Source organism: Cylas formicarius, unplaced genomic scaffold (genome assembly GCF_029955315.1).
Source record: "Cylas formicarius isolate icCylForm1 unplaced genomic scaffold, icCylForm1.1 PGA_scaffold_7__23_contigs__length_41026272, whole genome shotgun sequence".
Lineage (NCBI taxonomy): Eukaryota > Metazoa > Arthropoda > Insecta > Coleoptera > Brentidae > Cylas > Cylas formicarius.
Genome location: NW_026844352.1, coordinates 29,939,827 through 29,965,724, shown reverse-complemented (window position 1 = coordinate 29,965,724; position 25,898 = coordinate 29,939,827). Strand labels below are relative to the sequence as shown.

Below are 25,898 nucleotides of genomic sequence, written 5' to 3'. Positions count from 1 at the left end.
ACGCGAGAATCGCGTGGAAGTTGGTATTTCAGATGTATAATTACAAATAATTAATGCCAATATTATTTCTTTAGTGAATACATATTTTACTTTACACCTTCCCATTTTCAAAAGTAACATTCCGCACCTATTTCACATCTTTCACTTTTCCTTCACGAGTGATAGAGTTTAAATATTGTAAGTGCGGTAGACCTGGTTCTTCACGATTTCTCGATTTAAAACCATCTTTGTTCTATATGAAAGTGTGTATTTAGTGTACAGGGTGTCTCAAATTCGGTTGTTCGTTTCGGTTTTTTTGTCCATCCTCAACTTATTTTTTTTCAAGACGCACCCGCATTTTTTATTTAAGATTTCCAAAGAGTTCGTCATTCTGAAAAAATACATGTATCGCACTTGATAATCTACTAAGTAATACCGTTCTAAAATTGACAATAAAACCAAATTTACACAAAAAAGTAAAGTGGTGATGAAAGTTGTTAATTATTAAAGTACTGTTACTTTTTGTTGTTTTCAAATGTCGAAAAACTCGGTATGTTACGTATTTATTACAATTCACTCCGAAATTCTGCAGAATTCCTAATGAGGAAGATAATTTTATAAATATAGTAAGATTTTAAATCTCTATTTGTTTTTTGTTAATTTTGTTAATAAATTTAAGTTAATAATACACCTCGAGGATCAATCAGACATTTTGAAAATGGGAACATGGAGGATATTACATCATCCCTACAAAATCCACTTTAGTCAAAGACTTAGATCAGATGGGGAAATTAGGCTGCTAGAATTATGTACTTCGCTCCAAAATCAGCTTGAAGCATGACTTTTTATTAAAAAGAATTTGTACCGTAGTTGTACAACTCACGGTTTATTTAAGATTGATAATGAACATTACTGGTCAATAGAGAATCTGCGGCAACATCAAATAGTAAGAGCACAGGGGCGAGAGTATTTTAATGTTTGGGTAGACTTGTGGAATAATAAAATTAATGGCCCAATATGAAGGTAGCTTAACGCCCTAAAAACAACAATTGATATTAAATAATATTTCCTATCAGTTGGATGAAGAATCATTAAATATGGTGACACCAAGACCTCCTTATAATAGAGGACAAATAACACCTTAAATACATTATTTCAAAATAAGTGGATAGAAAATCGTGGACCTATACGATGGCTTGCCAGAAGTCCAGATATAAGTCAACTGGATTACTTCTTATGGAGGTAAAAAAATCGTTTATATCGTGACTCAATTTAATTTGGGAAAAAAGAGCTATTCCTGGTCGGTTCATTCAAAGTGCACTATTAAAATTGCTAAGGCTTATAGCAAAATGCATTGAAGCAGATGGCTTTCAATTTGCGCATCTTACATAGTTCGAGGTTGTATTATTATCCACTTTACAGGATAAAAGGAATGTTAGATTTTCAATACTAATCTAATAAGTGTGTTCTTTTCAGGTTCTCAGTGTTTTCCTTGTTGACTTGCGGTTATAAAATAGCTTTTGCTACTGTAATAATGAATTATCGAAGTAAATTGTAACAGAACTAATATTTACATCAAAATACATCATCAAAACAGTTTGACATGTGTCATGACCACATTACTGTTTGTGTAAATTTGCCTTTACTGTCAGTTTTGGGGCGTTATCGTTTAACAAATTATTAAGTGTAATACATGATTTTTTTTCAGAATGCCAAGCTGATTTAAAATATTAAATAAAATATACAGCTCCGTATTAAAAAAAATAAAACTTGAAGGACACACAAATCCTAAACGCACACACACTTAAAACTTAATAATGTCAACTTGCAGGGAAGAAAAAGCTGCAATGAGATAGTGTCATTTGTTTTCAGTTTTTTAAAAATTAAAGTCATGAAAAAATTTAATAGAAATTGCTGATTTTCGTTTTTTTTTCCGAATATCTCCGAAACTAATAACAATTTTTGATTAAATAAAGCTCTAAAATAGGCAACTTCGGCTCTACTTATCCGATTTCGTATCTCTTACATTTTCCGACATCCGAGAATTTGGGACAACCTGTATTGTGGTTTTCTTTTTTGACAAAAAAATAACCAAATTTATTTGTTTAAAAAAAAACATTTGTGCAGCGGACTGTTTGTTTGGGCGCATATTTGGTTGGGTTTACTTCAATCAAAAATATAAAATTGAACTATCCGATTTTCGAGTACCAGTACTAACTTCATGTTGCGCCCGATTTTGATTGTATTTTATCTCATATATTTTTTCTCCTAAAACTATTACCATATTGCCAAATAAATCTTGGAAGGCCTTATTTTAAGCTTATGAAATAAGCTTCACAAATTTAGTTTTCGTTTTGTTTTTTTGTTTTCGAACTATACCGAAACGGTAACAAATATTTCAAATTTTTGTTAATAAAATGTGTGATTTTGCTCTTATCATTTGAACTACGCGATTACCATCTCCGAGGTCCTAACGGAGTATCTTGAGTTTGTAACATAATGTATATGAATTTTGATAGTTATTGTAGATATCATTTTTTAAGGTGGAAGATGAGTTATGTTTTTTTTCCAGATACCTACAGGATAACAGAATAAGTACAAGCCATAATTTATTTAATTTTAACAATGATAATTCTAGCATAATTTTTTTTTCTCAACAATATCAAATTAAATAATGAAAATAGGATCGAAGCATGCGTTCATGCTTAATAGTATATTATGTAACAAGTGCGGTAAACGGCATCTGACTCACGAGTTTATTTGACACGAGCGGAGAATTATGTTCAAGCGAAAACGAGATGACTTTTTAAAAACTTTATGTTCAAAATACAATCGAAAATTAAGAGTTTCTGCAGCAGCAGTTACAACAAGAATAATGCATATTTGTTTGCTCCGGCTGATTTATTGGGTTCGGATTGATTATGTTGACATTTCGGTAGAAGTTTCTTTCTAAAAACGATCATTAGGGCTGCAATGACCGCTAGAAAAAATATAATAACAATAATATTAGTTATTAAACTTATATACATAGGCTGGCCAATTTCTTCAATCGGTTGTAGTTCATTTGATATCTGATTTAATTGATATAGGTGTTGCAAGTTAATTTGACTGATGTTCGCTAATCTATGTGACGTAATTGGTTTTAATTTTATAGGTTGTTTGATTTTTGAGAGTAGTTTTCTTAAATTTAGGCAAAGCTTTATTACGTAACTTAGTACGAATGTAGGCCGGTTCGTCAATATCGAAATTCAGGGGGTCCTCGCGTTCTTTGTTTCTTTTATCAATTATTTTTTCTTTTGCTTTTTGATTATTTTCCGAAATTAATTGGTAAACCTTTTTCGAACTCTGTGTTTTTGAACATAATCCAAAATTATCACGTGGTCACTAATGTAAAAAGGATTTGTGTCATTTATATGACCATTAATTATTTCAAAAGGCGTAAATTTCGTGACACTGTGTATGGAGTTATTATATCCTAATAAACCGCGTTTCACGATTTGTTCCGGGTTGTATTGTTTATGTTCCTCTTTAAGACATCGATATGCTTCAATTATGTTCAAGCGAAGACGAGATGACTTTTTAAAAACTTTATTTTCAAAATACAATTGAAAATTAAGAGTTTCTGCAGCAGCAGTTACAACAAGAATAATCATATTACTTAAAACTAAGACTTTATAGGTTCGTATACACAATGTGAATCTCACTGTCTCTTCATAGTACCATCGTGGCCAAATGCTGACATCGTAGATCTCACGGTGTCCTATCCTTATTACGTAGAAATCATTGTACATAACTGGAGCGAGTTTTTAATAAAGGAGTGAGTTAAAAAGTTTACCGAACATGTTGCATACCAAACTTTTTCTACGACTGTTAGTTTTTAAGTATATTTTCGCAAAACAACACGAATACATTCACTGACATGACCGTCAGAATTGACAAACGTCAAAATTCAATGCGTGCGGTAATACCTTCGAAAACATCCGATTGTTCCCAAATCCGTGCGGTAAAATCCCGGGAAGGTCCGAAGTGGCTCGGATTCATGGGAAACGAAACTGACGTGGTAAAGTGACGCTTCCCGCACGCTAGATCGGTGGGTAATTAGATATTTTACAGACGGGAGTAGAAAAAGAAATTAGTACCGAGGCTAGCATTACCGAACAGAATGAAAAGATGGAAAAATATTAGTATAATTAAACATGTCAATTTTAAAAAACAAATTAACCATGTTCAAAGATAAGCCCTTAATGGAGCAGAATATTATTGTTTAATAACAATAATTATGGAGTAAGCCCGGATGTATTCTCGCATTGTGGAATCACGGGTTAGTTGCAGCAACGTCCGCTGTATTATAAAAAAAACACCTATCCTGTTTAATTTTCGTCGGGCGGTTCGAAGCAGTAAATTTTCCTATGTTTAAACAACGCAAATATTAACTTTGACTGGGTATGTAGAGCAAATTTGTCCGAACTGGAACAAACACTGGAAAAGTTATTTATAAACACTGGGTGTTTTCTCTATGATAAAAATCCTCTGCGTTAGCGTTAGGGTGTAATCTGATAAAGCAAAATACCAAAAAATATGTTTAACCGGGTTTAGAGTTTATCGGGCCTACTTTACACCCAAGCGATCTAGCATATTCTCATGTTTTGTTTAGCGGCCATTCTTCTTTTATAGAAAAAAGAATCTGTTGTATAAAATGATAAGCAAAAGTATTAACAACAGATAGAAAAATATCAAAATAAATAAGAACTAAAAGTTCAGATTTTCACGAAATTATATATTGACATGACAATTGTTTCGACAACACCGTGTCTTTATCACATTTGATAAAGACACGGTGTTTTCGAAACAATTGTCATGTCATAATATATAATTTCGTGAAAATCTGATCTTTTAGTTCTTAGTTATTTTGATAAATGGATTTTCATCAAGTAAAAGCCACCTCAGTTCAATGATAGAAAAATAGGTAGACTATGAAAACACTAAACTTAATACGTTTCCGACAAAAAAAAATCAAACCTTTTACCGTAAGCAGAGAGGTGAGTTTTTTTGTATATAAATTTACAAGAAGTGAGACAAACGTATCGTAGTTAGTAGATTATTGTCAAAATTCTTTTACATTTTAGTTTCGATGGTGGAAATCATTTGAACATATATTTTTACCTAAGCAAAGTTGCCTAAACGTTTGAGCATCTAACCATAAATTAACAATAAACACACACAACATTTTTATTTATTGTAATAAAACATCTTACTATAACAAGTATAAATCTTAACATTTAACAATACATATTACATAGCAAAATATTTAAATAATTATCAATCAAAAGAAAAAACGCTAAATCTACGCTACAACGTATAGTAATTTTTAACATGTGCATAGTTAATCGTGCATGTGGAAATGTACTTAAATGCGTAAAATCTTACAAAAACAATTCGGGTCACTTCCAATGTTATTATTGTCAATAAGAAAACAAAAAATAAAAACAACTCAAGCGTAGTACCAGATTTCCCAGCAGCAATTAACCGTTAATCGTTGCATTATGGAGACCTACAGCATTAAATATTGTTGCGAAACGTAGTATAATTAATTGATACTCTCATTAAAGCTGCAATGATAAATTCCCATTCGTTTCGTGCATCGGCGACATAAAACACGAAAAAGGCATAACAAAAACTGTGGTTTCAGTTATCGATTTTTTCGCGGCATAAACATGAAACCAAAACAACAGCCTATTTATAATTCCTTGCGTAATCACGCCGGTTGATGCTGCCGCCATAATTGTACGGAAAAACTATTGTTCGAATTAAATTATAATTCCGTTTGCGTGTCTGGTACACTTTTCAAGGTAGCGCCGAAATCCACCTTGGACGTAACTTCAATCATATTTAGAATTCGTGACCGCAATGACAATTAACTTGATTTAGGTGTACATGTGTCTTCTGTATTGATTTCTTATCGAGCTGCTCAGACACAATCCGAAAACAGCGCCAATGATTTCGGCCGCAGCTATTCCTATCGCCACCCCCCCTATAATTTGTGACTTGTTGACAACGAAACTGTACAATTTGTCGGAGCATCCTTCGGGGAAAGCGGGATTATTTGTAGAGGGACACCCGTCAATGGTGTCGGTGGCGCAGCAACTCTTTGGTTTTTGACCGTAGTATTCATCTGGTCCTTCAACTCCGCAGCATTTTAACCACCTCTGCACGACATCCCTGGCTTCTCTTGCTTCTTTGTGATTACCGTTCGCCTCGTCGAAAGTTTTCTGAATCTGCTGCTTGAGGGTATATCTGAATTGGTGTTCATTTTGGATCTGCAAAAACGCGTACACCCCAATCGCAATTTGAATAATGAAAATCGTCAGCAGAACGATGGCGTAGGTCGTCAGCATGCACGGACTCTCCTTAACCGCACCACAACAGCCTAAAAACGCGGTTATGAAAATGATGGCCCCTATTACAATGGACAAAATCGGGGCGAGTCCGAAATCCGTAGGCAAGACGCGGGTCGCGTCAGTGATATTCAGCTTAAACAGGATTCCTATTATTACCAACGCCAAGCCAGCGAGAGCAAACACCAAATTCGCCAAAAACACCAGATATTTCACTATTCCCGTGGCACAACCCATCTTCACAATACGCACTAAACAAAGTCAAAATAACTTATGAGTAACTGACAAAGAGTAGGTGTAACTTAACCTAAATATGCGCACTGTAAATATTCTCTAAACACACTCATTTAACTCGCTGCACGGGCGTCTGCTAACAAAACGTAGCAGCGTAGTTGCCAAATCTCCTCAAAGTTTCCACGCTCGTTCTAGTTACACAAGGTCGACAATAACTTGTGAACAAGAAGAATAGCAAATTCAGCACAAACAAGAAAATACGCAGTTAGATGTTGTTTTGATCAATTGTTAGAAAAATCTTTTATCAATTATTAAGTCGTAAAATTAAAAAAAAATCATGACCGAATAGTAACTTCACACTTCTAAGACAAAATACAAGGAGTAGCTTTTAAATTATTAAGTAATAAAATAATTATTAAACCAAATAAATGCTAGCAAAACGAAATCAACTCAATAATATTAATAAACGCCTTAAACATACGAAAAGCGAACTGTTATAATATTTTTAAGTGGAATTCAAACTCCCACTTCGCGTAGAGAATATGTCACTCCTCTGCTTCCCATAGTGACGCTAATGTTTATTATCGTAATTGTGGAACAGATCCTTATTTCAAGAAAATTCAGTGAGGAGTGGCAACGCTGCCTGCTTCTTTAAAGCTTTAAAACCGGTTACTTAGACACTGCCGACTGGTGACCGATGGGAAAGTACAGATATCCTTACTACGAAGGCGATATGACGTGCAGGTTGCCCAAAGAAGTGATGACGTAGAGGACACGCGATTTATTTGGGTTTAATGCCTACCGTTTTGGTCGAACGGGTTTATAAATTTCCCCTCTTAGGTAGCAGCAAAACTGCCAGAGTCCGATTTCGTCATCGCCATTTCTTTCGCAACAGTGAGCTGTTTTTAAAGACTTGCTTTTTCAATTTAAACTTCGTTTATGTCTGTTTTCCTCAAAATTTATATAAATTTGTATATTATTGCAGTGCTGCAGAACTTCCAAAAAATTAAAAAATTGCAGAAAAAAGATCATAATTAAATAGCGTAACTAATTTTTTTTATCGCCTTTATAACAGAAAACTGCAATGCAAAATCGAACAATGGAGCCAATTTATAATCCACAAGAGGTCAGGATGGGGAAGACTGTGAGCGAGATAGGGACATTTAAACACGGTACTAGAAGCCATATTTTTAACATTTACCGTTATAGTTTTCTCCGCTGAAACTAAGTCAGAAGTCAGAGAAAAGGTAAAGACAGGTTTTACCAGCATTAAAAATATCCTCGATTCGCTAAAACTAAGTTTAAATATTGCAAAAACACAACATATTGCCTATTCCTTGACAGAAGCCAGTCGATCACATTATAACGAAATCCTTGTAAACAATGTAAGGGAACCCCGCTATAAACGGCTATTCATAACATCTAAATTTTATCTATTACGAAAAATAATGTTAAGGAAAAATTTTGTTTTAATCTATGAAGCACCGGTGGTAGTAAATTATGATATACTGGTATGGGGAGGAGCACACCAACCAACCAAAAGTAATACAAAGTTATATTGCTATGTATAATTAGGAGTTTGTGTATAATAACTTTATGTAGTTTTGATCATTCAAATAAAAAACGTAACAATTTTATTTGTCACTATTAAAACGCGAGAGGAAATTTAAATAATTTATTTAATACTACATATTGCGAGAACAGTCAGGGAAAATATTTTGTATCATATATCGCCCCCAAATTAAATAATTATGATACCTGCTAATTTACGTAACATTAAAGAAAAAGAACGATTTAAAAAATTGTTCAAAAGTTATTTCGAATTGAATAACAAGTAGTATTTATTTCATAAAGACTACACTAAGTTAAACTCTTATGAGTGAACTAATTATACTTTTCAAGTTATCTTTTTTTTTAGAATAGGTTTCAATGTTTTCAAACCTTTTGTTGTGGCCTGATGATTGTTTATTGTTATTTAAACTAATATCTAAACCTCTGGGACGACAGAAGTCTGGACAATTATGCACATACAGCTATTATTATGCCGAATTAGCCATAACGATGTGAGGCATATATAATGGTGTAAGTGTAGAGTTATAGAATGGTATAATCGCTCTGTTGATGCCACCGAGATTTTCTTACATTACCACATATTACCAGTAGAGGAAAAAGTTATACATGGAAATTCAGTAAAAAAAATACTCATAAAATGAATAGCTTGGACGAAAATAACGGTTAAAATTGATGAGAATTCGAAAAGCCACATTTATAATTGTACGGAATTTGCGTTATTCGGGTTAACCGATATCAGGGCTTAATGAAATTCTGCTTGCTGTGTAAATATGCAGAAACATAATGAAAATGTGTCAGAGAATAGATATATTTCTAAGAATGCGGGGATATTTCCTGGAGTTATAATTTTTCCTCTGAACTTCGATTTTTAAGGGTACTTCCAAAGAAATTCAGAATGATCTGTTGCAATGTTGGAAATGTAGTATACGATAAGCCATTCTTTGTACAAATAAGGGTACATTTTTTAAATTTAACAAAAAGATAAACAGTTTGTATTATTAAAAAAAAAGCGTTTCCGACGTGTTTAAACTTATTAGATAAGTTTTCCAAAATGCAAAAATGGCTTTACGCTCCTTAGTATGTGGGATAATAGGGTGAAAACAACCACAGGTTATTGAAGTCAGTGAACTCATACTTTCATCACCCATGGAATAGTTTATTCTGGTTAGATATGAAATTTTGATTTCGATAAACCTCTAACCCAATATGCGGTGTTGTATCTGTCTCTTACTAGGAGGCTGGCCAGTCACCTGCAGAAACGACAATATTCCGATGTCAAATTGCCCATGGATAAACCACCAATGCCATCCAGCCGTACTCATGTGTAAAAATAGTCGAAGCATAAATACTTATTAGAGAAGTAACAAATTTATTTAAAAGTGATTTTTACGGCACCAAAATTCCTTTCCGGGCAATGATAGCTGATGGTTGGACGATCCGCCATAAAGGGCCTGCGGAACCGCTTTATGGCCACTTCTCAAAGCCTTCTTGATGTCTGTTTAGCCTTTACGGCAGCCCGGAGGCTTTATTACCCGCTCTTTATTGAATATTCCTTATTAAGTCCATAGCTTCAACGGCGAGTCAATTAGCTGGTCGAACTGGAGAATTGTTATTCTCATATTTTTACACGTCACGGTAAATTGCCTCCTGTACTAAAAATGTAAGTGGCCGTCGGTAAAACCTTAATTTGTCATCGCCTGTCAATACTCGCTTCGACCACAAAGGCGGTGACAAAGTGAGAAACGACATTTTCAGGACACGCTCGATGTCTCGCAAAGGAATCGAACGAACCGTTGCCATTTGTTATGTCAACTAAAAGCGATTTTGTTTTGTGTAAAGTGACTTGATGTTGACGGACGGCCTTTCGAATTTTGTTCGGAAACGAATAATCCATGTTTTGGCTCCTGGTTTTTACGAGCTTAATGAGCTTTCCGGTATAATTAGATGATAATGCGGTCGCTGGACAGCGTGAAAGTCTCAGCAGTTTTCACAGCAGGTGTTTTCAACGTGTTTTCAGCAAAAGCTGATGGTGTTCGACCGGGTTTTTGAACAAAGGCAAAGCTTCTGAACCGAATTATGGAGATTGTTAGGTTTAAAATTCGTTTGGATTTTTTTGTGTTGAACGATATTATTCTGGAAGAAAGTTTGAACCAAAAATCGTTGATTTGGTAACTGGGACTCACTATGGGCATCGAAAATTTTCATTCTGAATAGCAGACAAAGTATACTCACTACCAAATATTTGAAATAGATAGATCGATTTTTAAAAAATTTGGCTCATTTAAAATATTTATGATGATTTTCTTTTAAAGTTAATTCAACGAATGAATCAAATTTTGTGGTGGTGTGAAGTGAAACCAAGTTAACACAATTATTAAATTTTATTTCGGAACTATTGAGAAATTTTGTCCACGGAAAAACTAATTTATGCCACGTTACAGGGCAATAAGTTGTAATAAGTAAATTAATTAAATGAAATAATAAATTAAAATTAAATAAATAATTATCCACAAAATTACTCAGCTACTGCTTAAAGATGACCGAGGTTTTGACTTCCTTGAAATGATATTTTCCTGCAGTTACCTGCTCGAAATATTCAATGTTAATGCTAAATTTCTAATAAATATTTCTATTAGCTTATTAATTCGCATATTGTTACAAAAGTCACAATTGGGAATATTGATCTTATTACAAAAATTATTGTGTTTCTCACAGATAAAATGTACAAAAAATTATTTTTTGTAAAAGTTATTAATAATATATATATATATAAGTTAAATGAACCATAAAGGAAGCCATGAAAAATTAGGGTTTTCTTAATGAACTTATCGAAAACCATTCTTAATAGAATGGCAAACGTTGATTCTATTTGTAGTTTTCAATCAAATAAAAATTTCCTTAAAACAATTCAGTTTAACTAATTAATGAATAAGTGGTTACAAAAATTTCTATATAATTTATGTAAAATAAGAATTCTAACGTCACAATTGCTAATATTCATTTTATTACGAAAATTATTGAGGTTATCCCAAATAAAATGTAGAAAAAATTGTTTGTTGCAAAAATTAATCATTTTACAAATTATTAATAATTATTATAAGTTATATTAACGATGCCATGAAATATTTGGCTTCTCTTATCGAACTTATCGAAACCCATTCTTGATAGAAGGGTTAACGTTGATTCCATTTATAGTTTTAGTTAAAAATTAACAATAAATTTTGAGGTACGGGCCAAGGCGATTTCGATTTGTCAGTAACAACATTATAAAAAACGCATGACTACGAAATTAAGAATATATGTTTATTCAGTAGACAACGTAATTATAAAATCACATTCAAAGTACATATACAAAAATAAACAAATAAAAATTCTCCCTAAATTTTGCGGGATCACATTTCATTTAAGTTTGTACCACCTAATTAAGCTAATAAATGGTTACAGAAATTTAAAAATAATTTACTTGAATTACGAATTCCAACATAGATAACATAAAATTTTAAAACAAGCATGCAAATCTTACAGTTCTTATTTTTGTTTTTTTTTTAATTACTCTGATATAGTTCGTCTTCTTTTTATCTTTATGCATTTATATTTATTAAGTTATTGCGTGGAGGCTCACAGATGTTTTTAAAAGCACTTAATAACGTTAACATTATGATCTTCTGCCTTAAATCTGAGCCAGTATAAATTAAAATTATCCTATTTGTTTTTTGCTGCTTTTTCATTTCTTTTTTCTCTAATTCTTTGTGTTGTAAGAAAAATTTATATCTTATAGTTTCGGTTGTGGTTTTGAAAATGTTTATAAGTGTTAAACATTCCATAGATTCCATAAACAGCTGTACAGGGTGCGTTAACGTTTAAAAGTTATGAGAAAATGGTAAATACAATCTTTACATTGTTAGGATGCACAATTTAAAATTCTTTTTAAGCATACAGGGTGGCTCAAAAATGCATGACGAATAAAAAATACGTTTAGAATTCGTTTTGAAATACTCAAACTTGTTTAGTAATAATTATAATACATACCTAAATCTAATCGATCTTTTATTTTTTCTAAAAAAATGCAATTTTTAAAAATCTCGAATCACGAATATTTTGCGATTTATTTTAACTTTTCCAATATTTTCCTTTCTTTCTATCCGAGAAAAAACTATTAGCCCTACAGAGCTCCGTTAAGATCAAACAATATAAAAGGAAAAGAAACTTTGTTGGAGCCTTTGATAACTGAATGACAGACATCCGACAGACAAATTTTAATTCACAGAATAAGTAAATAAAATTAAATACCTTTTTACAACAAATTAACTTTATATTAATTTCTAGTGTTTTCATTTTTCGGAAATATTTTTGCAGATTTTCCAGTTTGTTAGGATGTATATCCAGTACTACTCCCCACCCCAAAATATTTTAAACATTACGACCCAAATGCCCAAATGCATAATAAAATTCCGACATTTGATGTTTACACAAAATGATTCTAAAATATTTGAATTTGCAAATCACTGGCCTTCGGTTGTTCACTACTGTTTGTAAGTGTGTATTACATTTTAATTGTGTTGTTTGTCTGACTGTCAACGTTATTGAATAGTGTTCCTTGCTTATTTTTTGTATATGTAAAGTATTAAATTTTTCTTCATTCACCGTAAGCGATGTTTGTTTAAAGCCGACCACGTGATTTACTAAGTCATTTTCAACATTGATGTTAGGATTATCCCAAGAATCATCTTCGTGTTAGAAAACTTGTTCATCCCCAAAACCAATGATTATCCATGACATGACATGGTATAAATGATTTAAGTAATGAATGAATAATATTGGTATTAATTAAATATTAGATTACGTCTTTTTTTAAATTTATAGATATCGTTAATTTTTGTTTTCTGGGCCCTCTCCATAAGATAACTTTTAAATAGTTGCCAGAATCCTTCAAGACCGCCAACCAGTTTATGATTAACTGTGTCATATAGGCTTGTGGAACTTACCCGTCAAATTTTTTGTGTCAATTGACCCAAAATAATTTTAAAAACGCAATGAAATTTGCATTTATTTAATTATTTATATTGTGCGTTACGTCGCCATCCCCGAATTGCTAAGTAACGTATTCGGGTATTCTTTGAAGAGGTAAATTGGACATCAAAAAACGCATAATATTTTTTTATAAAATACGTATTATTATTATTAAATAATGATAGTTATTAAAATATTTTGTTCGAATTTGATTAAGCAATTAAGATGTCGTTAATTGTCTGTTAATTGACCGGTCTACTAAAAAGTGGTCAATTGACCAGTTCCAACACTAGTGTCATATGCTTGGGAAATATCAAGAAACACTGCCAGAACTTTTGTCGAATAGCGGTTTATTTTTAAATTTGTTAAGTTTTCAGCTACGCGTTGATATTAAAAAAATGCTTATTTGTTGTACTTGATGTTGTTGATACAACAGAGATACTGGCCAAGGAATATGTTATGCGAGTTTTTATTATATTAATCAGTGACTACTCAATAATATTGTCCATGTTATTTGATTGACTAACGATGCATCTTCACTTAAAATGTTTAAGTATTCGTTTTCTGTGTTAGTACATTTATATGTGATATTTTCCTTACAAGCTTTTAAATACAATTTTAATAACTTTTATTTTTATCTCCAAAATTGTTTTGTAGATAAGATGGGAAATCATATTTAATTAGGTAATCTATTAAAAGAACAAAATGTCCTTTGGCTTCTTGGCTGGATGCAGGTTTTTGTTAATACGTTTTTTATTTTTTGTTCCTGGGAATGGCCAACGGTTTCCGTTAATTCGAAGGATTGAGATTCCTCAGGAGATGTTGGTTTACTTGGTGTTTTATTAATTATCTTATATGGGTTGCTCTCTCTCCTGCTTCTTTTAGTTCCTCTATGATTAATAATCAATTTAATTTTTGCAGCTAGCATTTATTATTATTTTTATCTATAGGCTTTCTGCTGGGCTTGTAATTCAGATATAAGTAAGGTCATTTGACAGTGCATATAAACTGTTTTTTGCTTTTTAGCGTTTTTAAATATTTCTTCTGTATTATTTGTTCCTTTCATTATTTTCTTTTTTTTTCCTATTTTGTAAACGTCATGTAGATGTTTTGTTAATCTGAATCTCCAAATGTCAAAGTCGAATTATAATATCAAATTATATATTCATATAACATGGACACACTAAATTTCTGTTAAAATAACTTCTTAAAAATTAGAATCAACACTTGGACACCTCATAAAAAAAACGTTCAACAAATCCTGCTGGAGATAAATAAATAATATTCCGCACAAAAATTAAATCGCGTCGCCGCATCAAAACGACAACAGTTGGTGTGGCAATTTGACATTATCAGAATAGGCCATTCGTCAGGGTAGTTAACGGAAGCGGGTCGGCGCCCGAGTCCGCTTCTCCGTGTATCGCTCTGTAATTGCCAATGTGCGGTTCGTCCCCCGCAGTTTGAGGTTATGCGTCCCTGGGGCTCCATTGGCGCTATTACGCCGTGTCGTCGGGAGTCCCGACGGCGGCCAATGGAGTCGTAACTGCCTTTTGTTAATTTTCTACTTACGCGATTTATGTATAATGTGTTGCCACAGTGACAAGTCTATTTCTTGTTTTGCAAGAGGGGAAGCAGGCGTAGGCTTTAAAAAAAAAAGAACAGCAAATGTGGTTTTCCTATTGCGATTTTCCTTGATGTTTTCTTTTTCGTTTTTCCTATCGCGAAAAATAATTGTCGTAAAACCTTGGGATAAAAAAAAAAACATAAATAAATAAACAAATAATAAAAAAACATAAAATATTCTTAAATTTCTAGAACGGAGCGTATTATCGAATTCTTGAATTTAAATCTCGTTTTTTGAGATATAATCTTATATTACAGAGAGCTATAATGGACACTGTTCTAAAGCTCTGATTAATTCGATTCTTTTTTGTTAAATAGTATTTGGTCTACCTATTAAGAGAAATTGGTAGGGGGCGTTCGAACTTTTTCGGAAATAAATGTCAATGACTTCACAACTATTCTTCAAAAAAAACTTCGACAGGCTACTGTAATCCCATTTACTAATCTTCTGAATCGAACTTCCTGAGGTTTCGCCAATCATCCTGTTGAGTTTAGAGCTTAACTAAAACTGGCTCGATTCTACTCTACCTGCATATATATTGTTTGAAGGAGGCGCAGCTAAAGGAGGGGCATGAACATTGTATCGGATGACTATTTCGAAGGAGCCAACAGGATGATTGGTGAGTTCGATTCATCAACAGCCGACGCAAAAGGAATCCAGATGATTTGTAAATAAAATTCACAATGGCTATCACGGCTGCCCAGAACCCAATTTAGGTAGCTTAAATCGCCGCTAGAGGCCGTGACTGTAAATAAAATTCATTTTCTCCGAAAAATTAAATACAACGATCCCACTTCAACAAGAGACTGCCCAAGAAGAGTCTAACACACTAATAAAAATCTTTTTCGTAACCTATAATTTTTGGAAGGTATACAACGCTTCAAACTAAAATCACATAGGTATTTATTAATCCAACCACGATAACATTTTGAAACGTTTACAGCAATTTAACAAAATTAGACATTGAAATTATAATAATTATTCCTTCTCTTTGAATTTTTATTTATTCAAGTTTTCTTATTGGCACAACTTTCATTTTCCCATTGAGTGTCACTTTTCTTAATGTTACTTATCTTTTGTTTTCCCTTCTTATTGTCTTTTTGAGCTTTCTCTTTCGAATTATGAGATTTTCTGATGAGCTACAGTAATTGATAACCATTAGTCAAGGGGAATTTTATATGGTAATAGAAGACTCGAGCTCGATTCATCAACAACTGACCGAAGGAGAAATCCAAAAGTTTTGTAAATAGTATTCAGTTGCCTGCGTAAGTTTCTTTAAAAAAAATCCTAAAGCTGGCGCAATTTAGCAAACTAAGTCTTGGTTAAAAAAGGTAAATTTGTAGAATAAAATGTCGGGCGTATTTTTTTTTTACCAATTTTTATTGGTGGATCTTCTTAAAAGCATTTTATTGCTAATATTGTATTGCTATTGCGGCCATTTCCTCGTAAAAATAAATTCTGGAGGAATGAAAGTCGCTCGTCAAATCTCCAGAGGATTAATATAAAAAACATCAAAGGAACCATGGAACAAAGCTAAGAAGATTGCAACTTAATTGCAACATATTAATTCTCTTATCAACATGTTTTTTTCTCTACAAATGGTCTATACAAATGGTCATTAATTCTCTAACATTAGCATACATTTACTAGGCTCGTATGTCTGGCAGGATTGGTAGGACTTATTAGACTTATTAACCATTATATGTCATTCGCAGAACAGTAAACGTGTAAAATTTTCAAAATGCCTATTTATTCCTCTTTGAATAGTATCTAGTAATTCTAGATAATCCTCGAATAATCCCTGATCCGTATTCATTTTAAGGTCTTCTTCTAATACCGTAACCGTTATTGGCTATAATGCTGGCTGTCATGTTGACGATTCGTGTCTTGTTTACTGGCGCTCGGAACAATTCCACGGAGGACTGACCATACCAATGACGTAGGTTTTTTAACCAGGATATTCTTCTTCGTCCGGGGCCTCTTCTGCTGTTCATCTTTCCTTCCATGATTGTAGCAGCACTTATTTCTGGTTCTTTATTCATTCTGGCTAGAATTTAACTTATTCGAAGCAGACGCCGATACACCCACATGTCGAACGCCTTCAGACGTTTTATCGCATAGTCATTAAGGGTCCATGCCTCCATACCATACAACAAGACGGGGAATACGTCGCACTGGACCATTCTCATTCTAAGATTTAGATATATGTCGTGACTACAAAAGGCTTTCTTCATCTGTACAAACGTTGTTCTTGTCTTCTCTATTCTTATTTTTATTTTCACTGATAGATCCCAAACATGCTACTGCTCAGATAGGTGAGCGTATTGATTTTTTCTATCGGTATTCCGCTGACAAGAATGCCGTTGTTCTGTGGTGAAGTTTGTCTACTTATAATCATATATTTCGTTTTCCTGGTGTTCATTTTCAGTCCATACCGCTCACATATGATTGTGATTCTATTCATCAGTAGTTGCAAGTCCTCATTATTGATTGCCAATATCAGCATATCTCATGGTGTTGATATTTCTGCCATTTATGGCTATCGCCATCCCTGCGTTTTCTCATTGAACATTACTTCCAAATACAGATTGAAGAGCAGAGCACTCCACGCTTGATTTCGATTTCATCTGTAAATTGGTTTCTCCTTTCCACTGTTGTCTTTTGGTTCCATACAGGTTTACAATTATTTGTCCTTGTCGTCTATTCCCGTTGTTTTGAGTATTGCAAGCATTTTTCATGCTGAACTCTATCACATTGCAGTTAACATCACGACATCTTTGGATCAATATTTGTACGCCGAACAGTGCTTTTCTATAGAGAATTATACGCAAAAATATTTTTAGGATATTTCACATTAAGCTAATGTGATTAAGCTGTGTAGTCCTCGCACTTTGTTTCCCCACTCTTCTTAGGTAGTATAATAAATGTTAACCTTAGTCAGGCACTCGGTACAACTCCCGTCTCGTAAATGGCATTAAATAAGGTGGTGATTGTATTAACCCCGTTGTCCTTGAGAAGGTTTACGACTTCTGCACTTACACCATTAGGACCGGTAGCCTTACCGTTTTTTGCCTGCTCTACTACATGCACTTCTTTATTTGTCAAACAGTTCTTGCACGTACTCTTTCCATCTTTCAAGTTGCTGCTGTAACTCCATTATTTTATTACCATTGCGATCTACGATGTTGTCGGGTGGGGACATCCGTCTTTACCCAGAAATGTTCTTTATTTTTTTATGTAAGTGAAATAGGTCATGACGCCTTGCGTATTCCTCTATCTCAGCGCTTTCGCTGTCCTTATCTTCCGTTCTGATCTCTGCATACAATGTCTTGTACATCTCCTAGTTTCGATGTCTATATTTTCGTCTTTGATCCATGAGGATATCTTTTCACGCATGGGTTCTTTCTTCTTGCAGTGCATCATTAGTCTTGCTACACATTTCTTCAATGCTGGTTTGCGGGTCCAGTGACGCCTCCAGCCTTTTTTCCAGTATGCAGAATACTTCCTCACGTATTGTCTCGTTGCTCATTTTATTCTTATCTATTTTCCTTTTTGAGGCTTCTGATCTTTTTAAGTCTTAGCTTTATTTTTGCTGCCAAGAGATTATGATCCGCAGACACGTCAGCCCCGGGATAAGTTTTTGTCCACTTTACAGAATTCCTATACCTCTTATTAATACAGATATAATTTATTTGGTTTCGAATTATTCTGCTGGGTGTGTCTGCTGGTGATCTTCAAGTATACAGACGTCTGTTTGGGAGCTTGTAGTTGGTATTTATTATTACCATTTGCTTTTCCGAGCAGAGATCATCGAACATATCACCTCTTGCATTTCTCATACCCAAACCATGGCCTCCTATTATGTTTCCACACATCCTTTTCCAATTTCGGCATTAATGATTGTTTGTTATTGACAGTGCATGTTCCAGTTGTTTATAGAACTTATATATTCTGCTCATCTTCTGCGTCCTGTGTTGGGGCATACACTTGTATTATATTAATATCCATTGTCGTTGTTGCCATTTGTACCATAATTATTCGGTCTGAGATTGGCATGAAATTTTTCACAGTTTTGGTGACTTTATTTGATATTATTATCGCTACTCCGTTTTTATGTTGTGTACTGTTCTCTCCACCATAATACACAACATGATTATCAATGTTTCAAAATTCGGCCATCTCATTTCACTCACTCCGAGGACATTGATATACATGCGTTTTATTTCCTTTATTGTGTTATTGATTTTATCCGCATCATACATACATACATACATAAAGATAGAATATTCCATGTTCTATTCTTTATGGAGTTTGTCAAACTGTGCATGATTTTAGCTGATCGGGATATTCTTGGCATCCCTGCTCCATTTAAGGAGCGCCTGTACTCAGCCATAATCATGATTTTTCCTGGGAAGAATAGTGCAGTGGTTTACCGTTGTCTTCTACACCGCTGTTCCAGCACCATTTTCGTTGTTACCACTGCACCGCTTGAGTTCTTCATAATAACCGTGTAAGACTCCTTTAGTCCTATCTTAGAGTCCAGCTACCATCCCTCAGGGCTAGTTTTGGTCCGCCCCGGGTATTTAATTTCCCCGGTACCACCCATATCTGGGAAGCATTCCCCTATCCGCCACCTGGGGAGGCGCCCGATGTAGGACTAGCAACCCACGGACATTTATGGTATGGTCTGTTCATAGATATAAGAAAGTGACCAATTGCTTTTGAATGGGATTATCCAATGGTGGTCATTAACATACAACGCAACAAGATTATTACCTAAAGTTTCGGAATTTAAATTCAGGTTGTGGTCCGTAATAGAAAATAATTTTATACCTACCTGTGTTTAATATTCTTTGGTTGGGTATACTACTTAGTTTAAGTTTATTAGTAATCATTCTTATTTCGTGTGTAATACAGCGTGTGTTGAATCGTGTGCGAATTATTCAAAATATGTGTGAGTCTAGTGTATCTCAGGAGATGCTCCCGCCCAAATGTAGAAAACACTATTCTGTTGAGACTAAGGAAGTTATAAACAATGTTTATTTGACTCACATTGAACGTGGTGCCAGCAAGCAAGCATCTTTAGAAGAAACGGCCATATTGACGAAAATTCCAACATCAACTGTATGGAAAATCGTGAATAATCACATTTCAGCGAGGAAAAAAAGAAGCGATGCTGACATTTTCTCGAGTGTAGATGAAAGTGATGAAGATATAATACGGCGTAAAATTTACCAGTTAGACGAGGAACAAAGCGTGCCTACATTAGATATCTTAATTAGGATGCTTGAAAAAGATGAAACCGGTGTTAAATGTGGCCGAACTACCTCATGGAAGTGTATTCAACACATGGGTTTTACTTTTAAAAAAATTGACAAAAGGCATGTTTTAATGGAATCTTTTAGAATTCGGAAATGGCAACTGGAATATCTAGAAAAAATTAGGATTTGCAGAGAACAACAAAGGCCAATTATTTACTTGGATGAAACCTGGTTCGACACTTATGATACCCCGGATGGGTTGACTCAACTGATAAGTGTAAAACAAACGCGCCAAAGATGGTTGGATTCCAAATGGACTTTCTCTGAATGCAAAAAATATTAAAGATTCTTCTCTGGATTACCATGAAGACATCATCGCTGATTTATTTGAAAGTTGGTTTAAAAACACAGTAGACAGTTGACTAAAACCCCTTCCTCATGTGACACAAAAGCAACAATTCAAAACTACATGCATAATAACGATATTTATTTTCACGAAGATTATATCAAAAAGCAATTACTTGAGGTTCTACAAAGCTTGAACCTACAAAAGGAATACGTCTGTGGTAATTATGCAAAAAATCTAGGGCATACAGTTTTAAGACCTTACCACTGTATATTTAATCCCATTGAACATGTTTGGCACCAACTGAAATCTGCCATTCGTCGTAACATTGTTTTTCCCCGTGTTAACTCCAATGTCCTCAAACTTATAGAAACCGAAGTTTTTAACATCTCTCCACAAAGTTGGGTAAATTCTGTTAAACATATAGAAAAGGCAGAACAATCGAATATCCATATTGCTAATAATATAGAACAAATAATAATTAGAACAGGCGATGATAGCGATAGTGATATTGATATATTATGTGAATAATTTTAAGTAATTGAAGTAGGTAATAAAAATAATTTGTAATTTTATTTTAGATTTAAACATAAATACATACATAAATAAATAAATATTGTTTAGTATCTTTCCTAACAAAACCCCAAACAATTAAATTCTAAGCAAAGTACGGACCTGTTCGGCCATATTTCATTCTTACAGCTTGCCCGGGTCCTCCTTAATTCGTATCAGTTAATCACTTTCTTATATCTATGAACAGACTTTACATTCCTTCAGATTTCCTATACTTAACCCCGGTATGTTCTTAGATAACCTAATTATTTTAAAAATTTTGAATGATATTTTCGTTGTTACCACTGCACCGCTTGAGGTCTTCATAATAACCGTTTAAGACTCCTTTAGTCCTATCTTAGAGTCCAGCTACCATCCCTCTGGGCTAGTTTTGGTCCGCCCCGGGTATTTAATTTCCACGGTACCACCCATATCTGGGAAGCATTCCCCTATCCACCACCTGGGGAGGCGCCCGATGTAGGACTAGTAATCCACGGGCATTTAAGGTACCGGCAAGAAAAAAAATGTTTATACATTTTAAGGATTTTAGGGGCTTTATTTGTCTGGCCAATATCGTCTGCCCTAATTTAAATTTACGGGTTACCTAGCGTTAGTTAGATCTATTTTGCAATCCGCGTGCACTCGCTATAAATATTATATATTAAAATAAATTAAATGATAGAGATATACATATAAAGATTGGTTAAGGTTACTCTCCTATTTTCCTAAAAATTTGGCTATCGTTTCTACTCCGTTTTTTAAATCGGTTTGCAGGCGTCTCTTGGAAATTTAGTAAAAAGAACATTACTTGCAACAATCCGATTCTCATATCATGCATTTGGTTGCTTAGGACGCGTGTAAACACGTCCCGTGGCATGTTTTCCTTGTACGGAGCGGGACAATAAGCATGTTGTCAGGTGCCGTGTGAGACCCTCGTTATCTCCGCCAGCAAACACAGGCGGCTTTTGTCATGTTCGCCGCAACACTAATACCACCTTAATCGCCCGATATCGACTCTTATCAAAAACGAAAACGTTCAAAGATATTTGCCGCTCGATCTCGCCATCATGGAATACGAAAATGGTTGTTTAACGTGGGCATGGTTGTTCTGTTATTTCCTTTTGCCAGCGACTTAATTTTTCTGTTTTCTAAGATTAATACCGCCCGTTTTTGATCGCTAGTTGCAAGTCCCAGTAGTGTCAAAGTTTACCATACGGAATATCAATGGCGTCCAATCACGCGCCGTATCTCATAAATGTATCCATAAAAAAATAATTTATTACTTTATTTACGGGGTGGGCTTAATCGGAAAGTTTGATTGAATATCCGCAGGTCACGTCTTGACCAATTTGAAGCTGTCGTCAAGAAGTGATCAAGTATTCCCCAGCGTGATAGTACTCATGTTGCAGTTGGAAACCTTCTGGTTCTGTGGTTCATACGATTTACCCCTTCTCCCCTACGGGCAGGGGCATGCGGATCAAATATATTAATTCAATTGCACCTAACAAACAACAAACCTTGTAAAAATAACTGTGAAACTAGAATTTTTTTCTCAGGTTCATTTATTTATCCATTTGATAGAAAAGGCAAATGAAAAATTTGTAATAGGTGAAAATGTTAGTGCAAATGTCGCTGACGACCTCTAACCTGACATATATAGACACTGTATCGATATTATCGCGTCTACAGCATTCTAATTTTGCTTTGAAACAAACGATTTTTTTTATTGAATTTTAATGATAATATTCAATCTTTGTACAGTTCATGATTTATTTTCATGCGAACTAATTTGCCAATAGCTTAGGTCAACGTATACAGGTAATTTTTTTCTATTCATTTTCTAAAACAATTACCAATTTCGACAGAGCAAAGGCCAACGTGTGTCCAATTCAATGGTCCAACTAGTTTTTAGATTCTATTCAAGAAATAAAGTAGATTTCGTTAAGTTTTTCCCATTACTTATGTCTTACCGTTATCGAAATAAAAAATAATTTCCTAGATTATTAAGCAATTTGAACCTTGAAGAAATCTTCCGTGTTTTAAACAGAAAGCCGAACAGGGTGTTTCAAAAATAAGATTTTGTGCAGAATTTCTAGAAACAAGATTTATTGGGGATTTATGCATGTATTTTGTTCAATTAATTCTCATAATTTTTACATAATAACAGTTCATTTCAAAGAAAGTTTCGGACATATAAAACCTAATTATCATTTAATTTTAGTTCATTTTCTCAACGATTTCGCCCTTTTTCATCATCAGTTTTTATTATAATCTAATAAAATCTAATAAAGTATGAATGAATTTTAAATTGTTACAAAAGAGGCTTTGGAGCTTGGCAGGATGGAAACTTTTGATTATTGACTTTTGCAAAAGAGTTGCGAAGAGCCTAAAATTAAATGAAAATTTAAAAGTAGGAAGTTCATTCTGTCTAATTGGGTTAGTACTCTAAACTCATTCAACCGTGTTTGCAGAACTCCCATCAAAATCTTGTTTTTGAAATATCCTCTAAAGTGGTATGAGTGCCTGAGCCTTTCTAGAAACTGTCTGGAAAAGTTCAGCTTTTTGTTTAACGGTAACGACAAGAACTACGTAAGAGGAAAAACTGAACATAATCTACTTTATTTCTTGCGTAGAATCTAAATAGAAGCAGCAGTACTGCATAATTGAAAATATTTTAGAGCGATAGAGCAAATTCTCACACATCATCTTGTATAATTTAAATTTAATTTGTTGATCTAGTCGCCTAATACTTCTAATTAATTTACTATGCGGTATATCAATCTTTCAATATTTCAATATTTTCTAATTTTTTTTATTTACTATTGTTAATAGTATTCAGTTATTTGGGTTTACCAATTCATCCTGACTTCCTAATCTTCCTCCTAATGCTTTTAAGTAGAAATGTCGATCTTAGGAGAAATTTTGCTGCTTAGAGAATTGTCATTTAATTTTTCTGATGTCTTTTAATGACTTTGTGTGCGAAGATACGTGAGCTAAATATTAGGGAACACCGTTGTCATTTAATTGACTTTCCAGAAGTATTTCCTTTCTAATTTTTTGGGTTAATTAAATATCGATAATCTTACATCAAATGAATTTTTGCCATAGCACTGCTGCCGCGCATGATTTATATGACTTAATAGAAGAATTATTTATAAGCCGTATGATAACTGTACGTTAATATATTTTAGGTGTTTTTCCCTCGTCACCCGCATGGCGCCTTATTTACTCCGGCCTAGGTATACGATAGTGGCGTAGAATACACTTCCATATTTTACTTGTTTCTGACATTCCGATGCAAATATGTATTTAGGGTGAATTAATTACAATAAGATTCTTAGAAATGTAGTACCGTATGTATCTTTTAAAAAGTCCACAATACATCAGTGCGGCATTGTGTAACTACTTATCTGTGGCCCTACGACAAAGACGTATCTTTTGCTTGACACTGAATTATGATCTACTTTCTCACAGAACAATGTTGTACTTTATTTAACACGAAATATGTATTGTTACAGGTAAAACGCGAACCAAAGACAAGTACCGTGTAGTTTATACAGACCATCAACGCATTCAGCTTGAAAAAGAATTCACCTTTGTCAACAAATACATCACCATTAGGCGAAAATCGGAACTTGCCGCCGAACTGGGGTTATCGGAACGTCAGGTGAAGATTTGGTTTCAAAATCGAAGAGCGAAGGAACGAAAACAAAACAAAAAACGTGTCGAAGAAAAGAACCAGATGGATTTGTACACGAATGTTAACCTAGCTGGTGTGAGTATGCTGAACCAGCACAGTCAACCGAATAACGCCATATTGAATCACCAGCAATCACACATGGATCAGCAAGTGTTGCCGTCCTTGGTACCGCCACCAAATCCAGTGTTGCAGAGATATATGCACGACCAACATCAACCTATGAAGATGGAGGCGAACGAGGGTAGCGAACAATTAGGTTGACTGGGGGAGTGCGACGTGGTGTGTCAAGATCTGTTGAGTTTATTGACCTAAGTGTGGGAAAAAAGTTTCGGTTCCATAAACCCCAAAACCTAATTGGAGCTGCTTTGTGCTCGGATTTTGCAGATGTCTTGCATTTCTTGAATTGACATTGTATATGTATATATGAAACGACTTGTATTTATAACCGTCCGAAGAACTAAGTGCAATTTATTCACACGTGCAATTCTATTAAGTTTAGTTAAGATATTCATGTAACACTTATTTCTGTGGATGTGAATCCGCCTCTTGCTTCCACACACGCTCCAAAAGAAAAGATAAACATTGTCGTTTTTGATTTAGGTATTGACTCTCGCACGAGTTTGACGTTTAGTCCAAAATAATGGACCACGCATCAATTCTATTATTCGCATCTATGGAAGTGATTCCGCGTATTAACTGTTGTACATACTAGGCCAATTATTCTGTTTAAACCGATAGGGTAAGACTGTAGTAAATTATTTTACCGAAGCGTTACGGGGTGTACCAAAAAAATCGTATTGTAATTTATTTAGTTACTATTTGATTGTTGATTTGACGCCACGTAATTTTGTACACTCTACGTGGCACTTGCCGAATGTGCTTTTAAAAAATATAAAATTGCAGCAATGGATCTAATTTGCTCTTTTGTTCTACCGTTTCGTCCATCGGGTTGTAATTATGTTGATTACGAATAAAGATGTATGTTTTTTAGTAATTGTTTTTATTTTTTGCCTTGAAATTACAATTATCAATTTGCGTCTTTTAGTTGCTGAACACAAAAATGTTAAAAACGATAAAAAAAAAACAGAAAACTTTGCTTGAAGCTATCAACGATTAAACGACATCATCTTTGTGTGTACCTGCATGTGACAAATAAAATTTATATCATTTCATTTCTATGTATTTTAGGATTACCACGGAACTTTATTTTTGTTTCCATTTCCCA

The 25,898-nt window shown here is 34.0% G+C and overlaps 2 protein-coding genes across 3 annotated transcripts in view; one reads left to right on the top strand and one right to left on the bottom strand.

Annotated features, from left to right (window-relative positions):
* LOC132704988 (homeobox protein CHOX-CAD-like) overlaps window positions 1-25,615 on the top strand; it is a 33,007-nt gene extending 7,392 nt beyond the window's left edge. Inside the window, exons 2-3 of one of the 2 annotated variants that reach the window (XM_060675361.1) lie at window positions 24,492-24,748; window positions 24,803-25,615. In XM_060675361.1, the coding sequence (XP_060531344.1) occupies window positions 24,492-24,748; window positions 24,803-24,934 (389 nt within the window). In that variant the 3' untranslated portion in view covers window positions 24,935-25,615. Of the gene's footprint in view, window positions 1-24,491 lie in introns of both variants that reach the window. The other variant, XM_060675360.1, reaches the window with a different exon arrangement.
* On the bottom strand, window positions 5,197-6,730 carry LOC132704989 (CD63 antigen-like). Its single transcript, XM_060675362.1, has one exon. It carries the CDS (start codon window positions 6,609-6,611, stop codon window positions 5,904-5,906), a length of 708 nt encoding a protein of 235 aa, XP_060531345.1. The 5' UTR covers window positions 6,612-6,730; the 3' UTR covers window positions 5,197-5,903.
* Window positions 25,616-25,898: the final 283 nt, after the last annotated feature.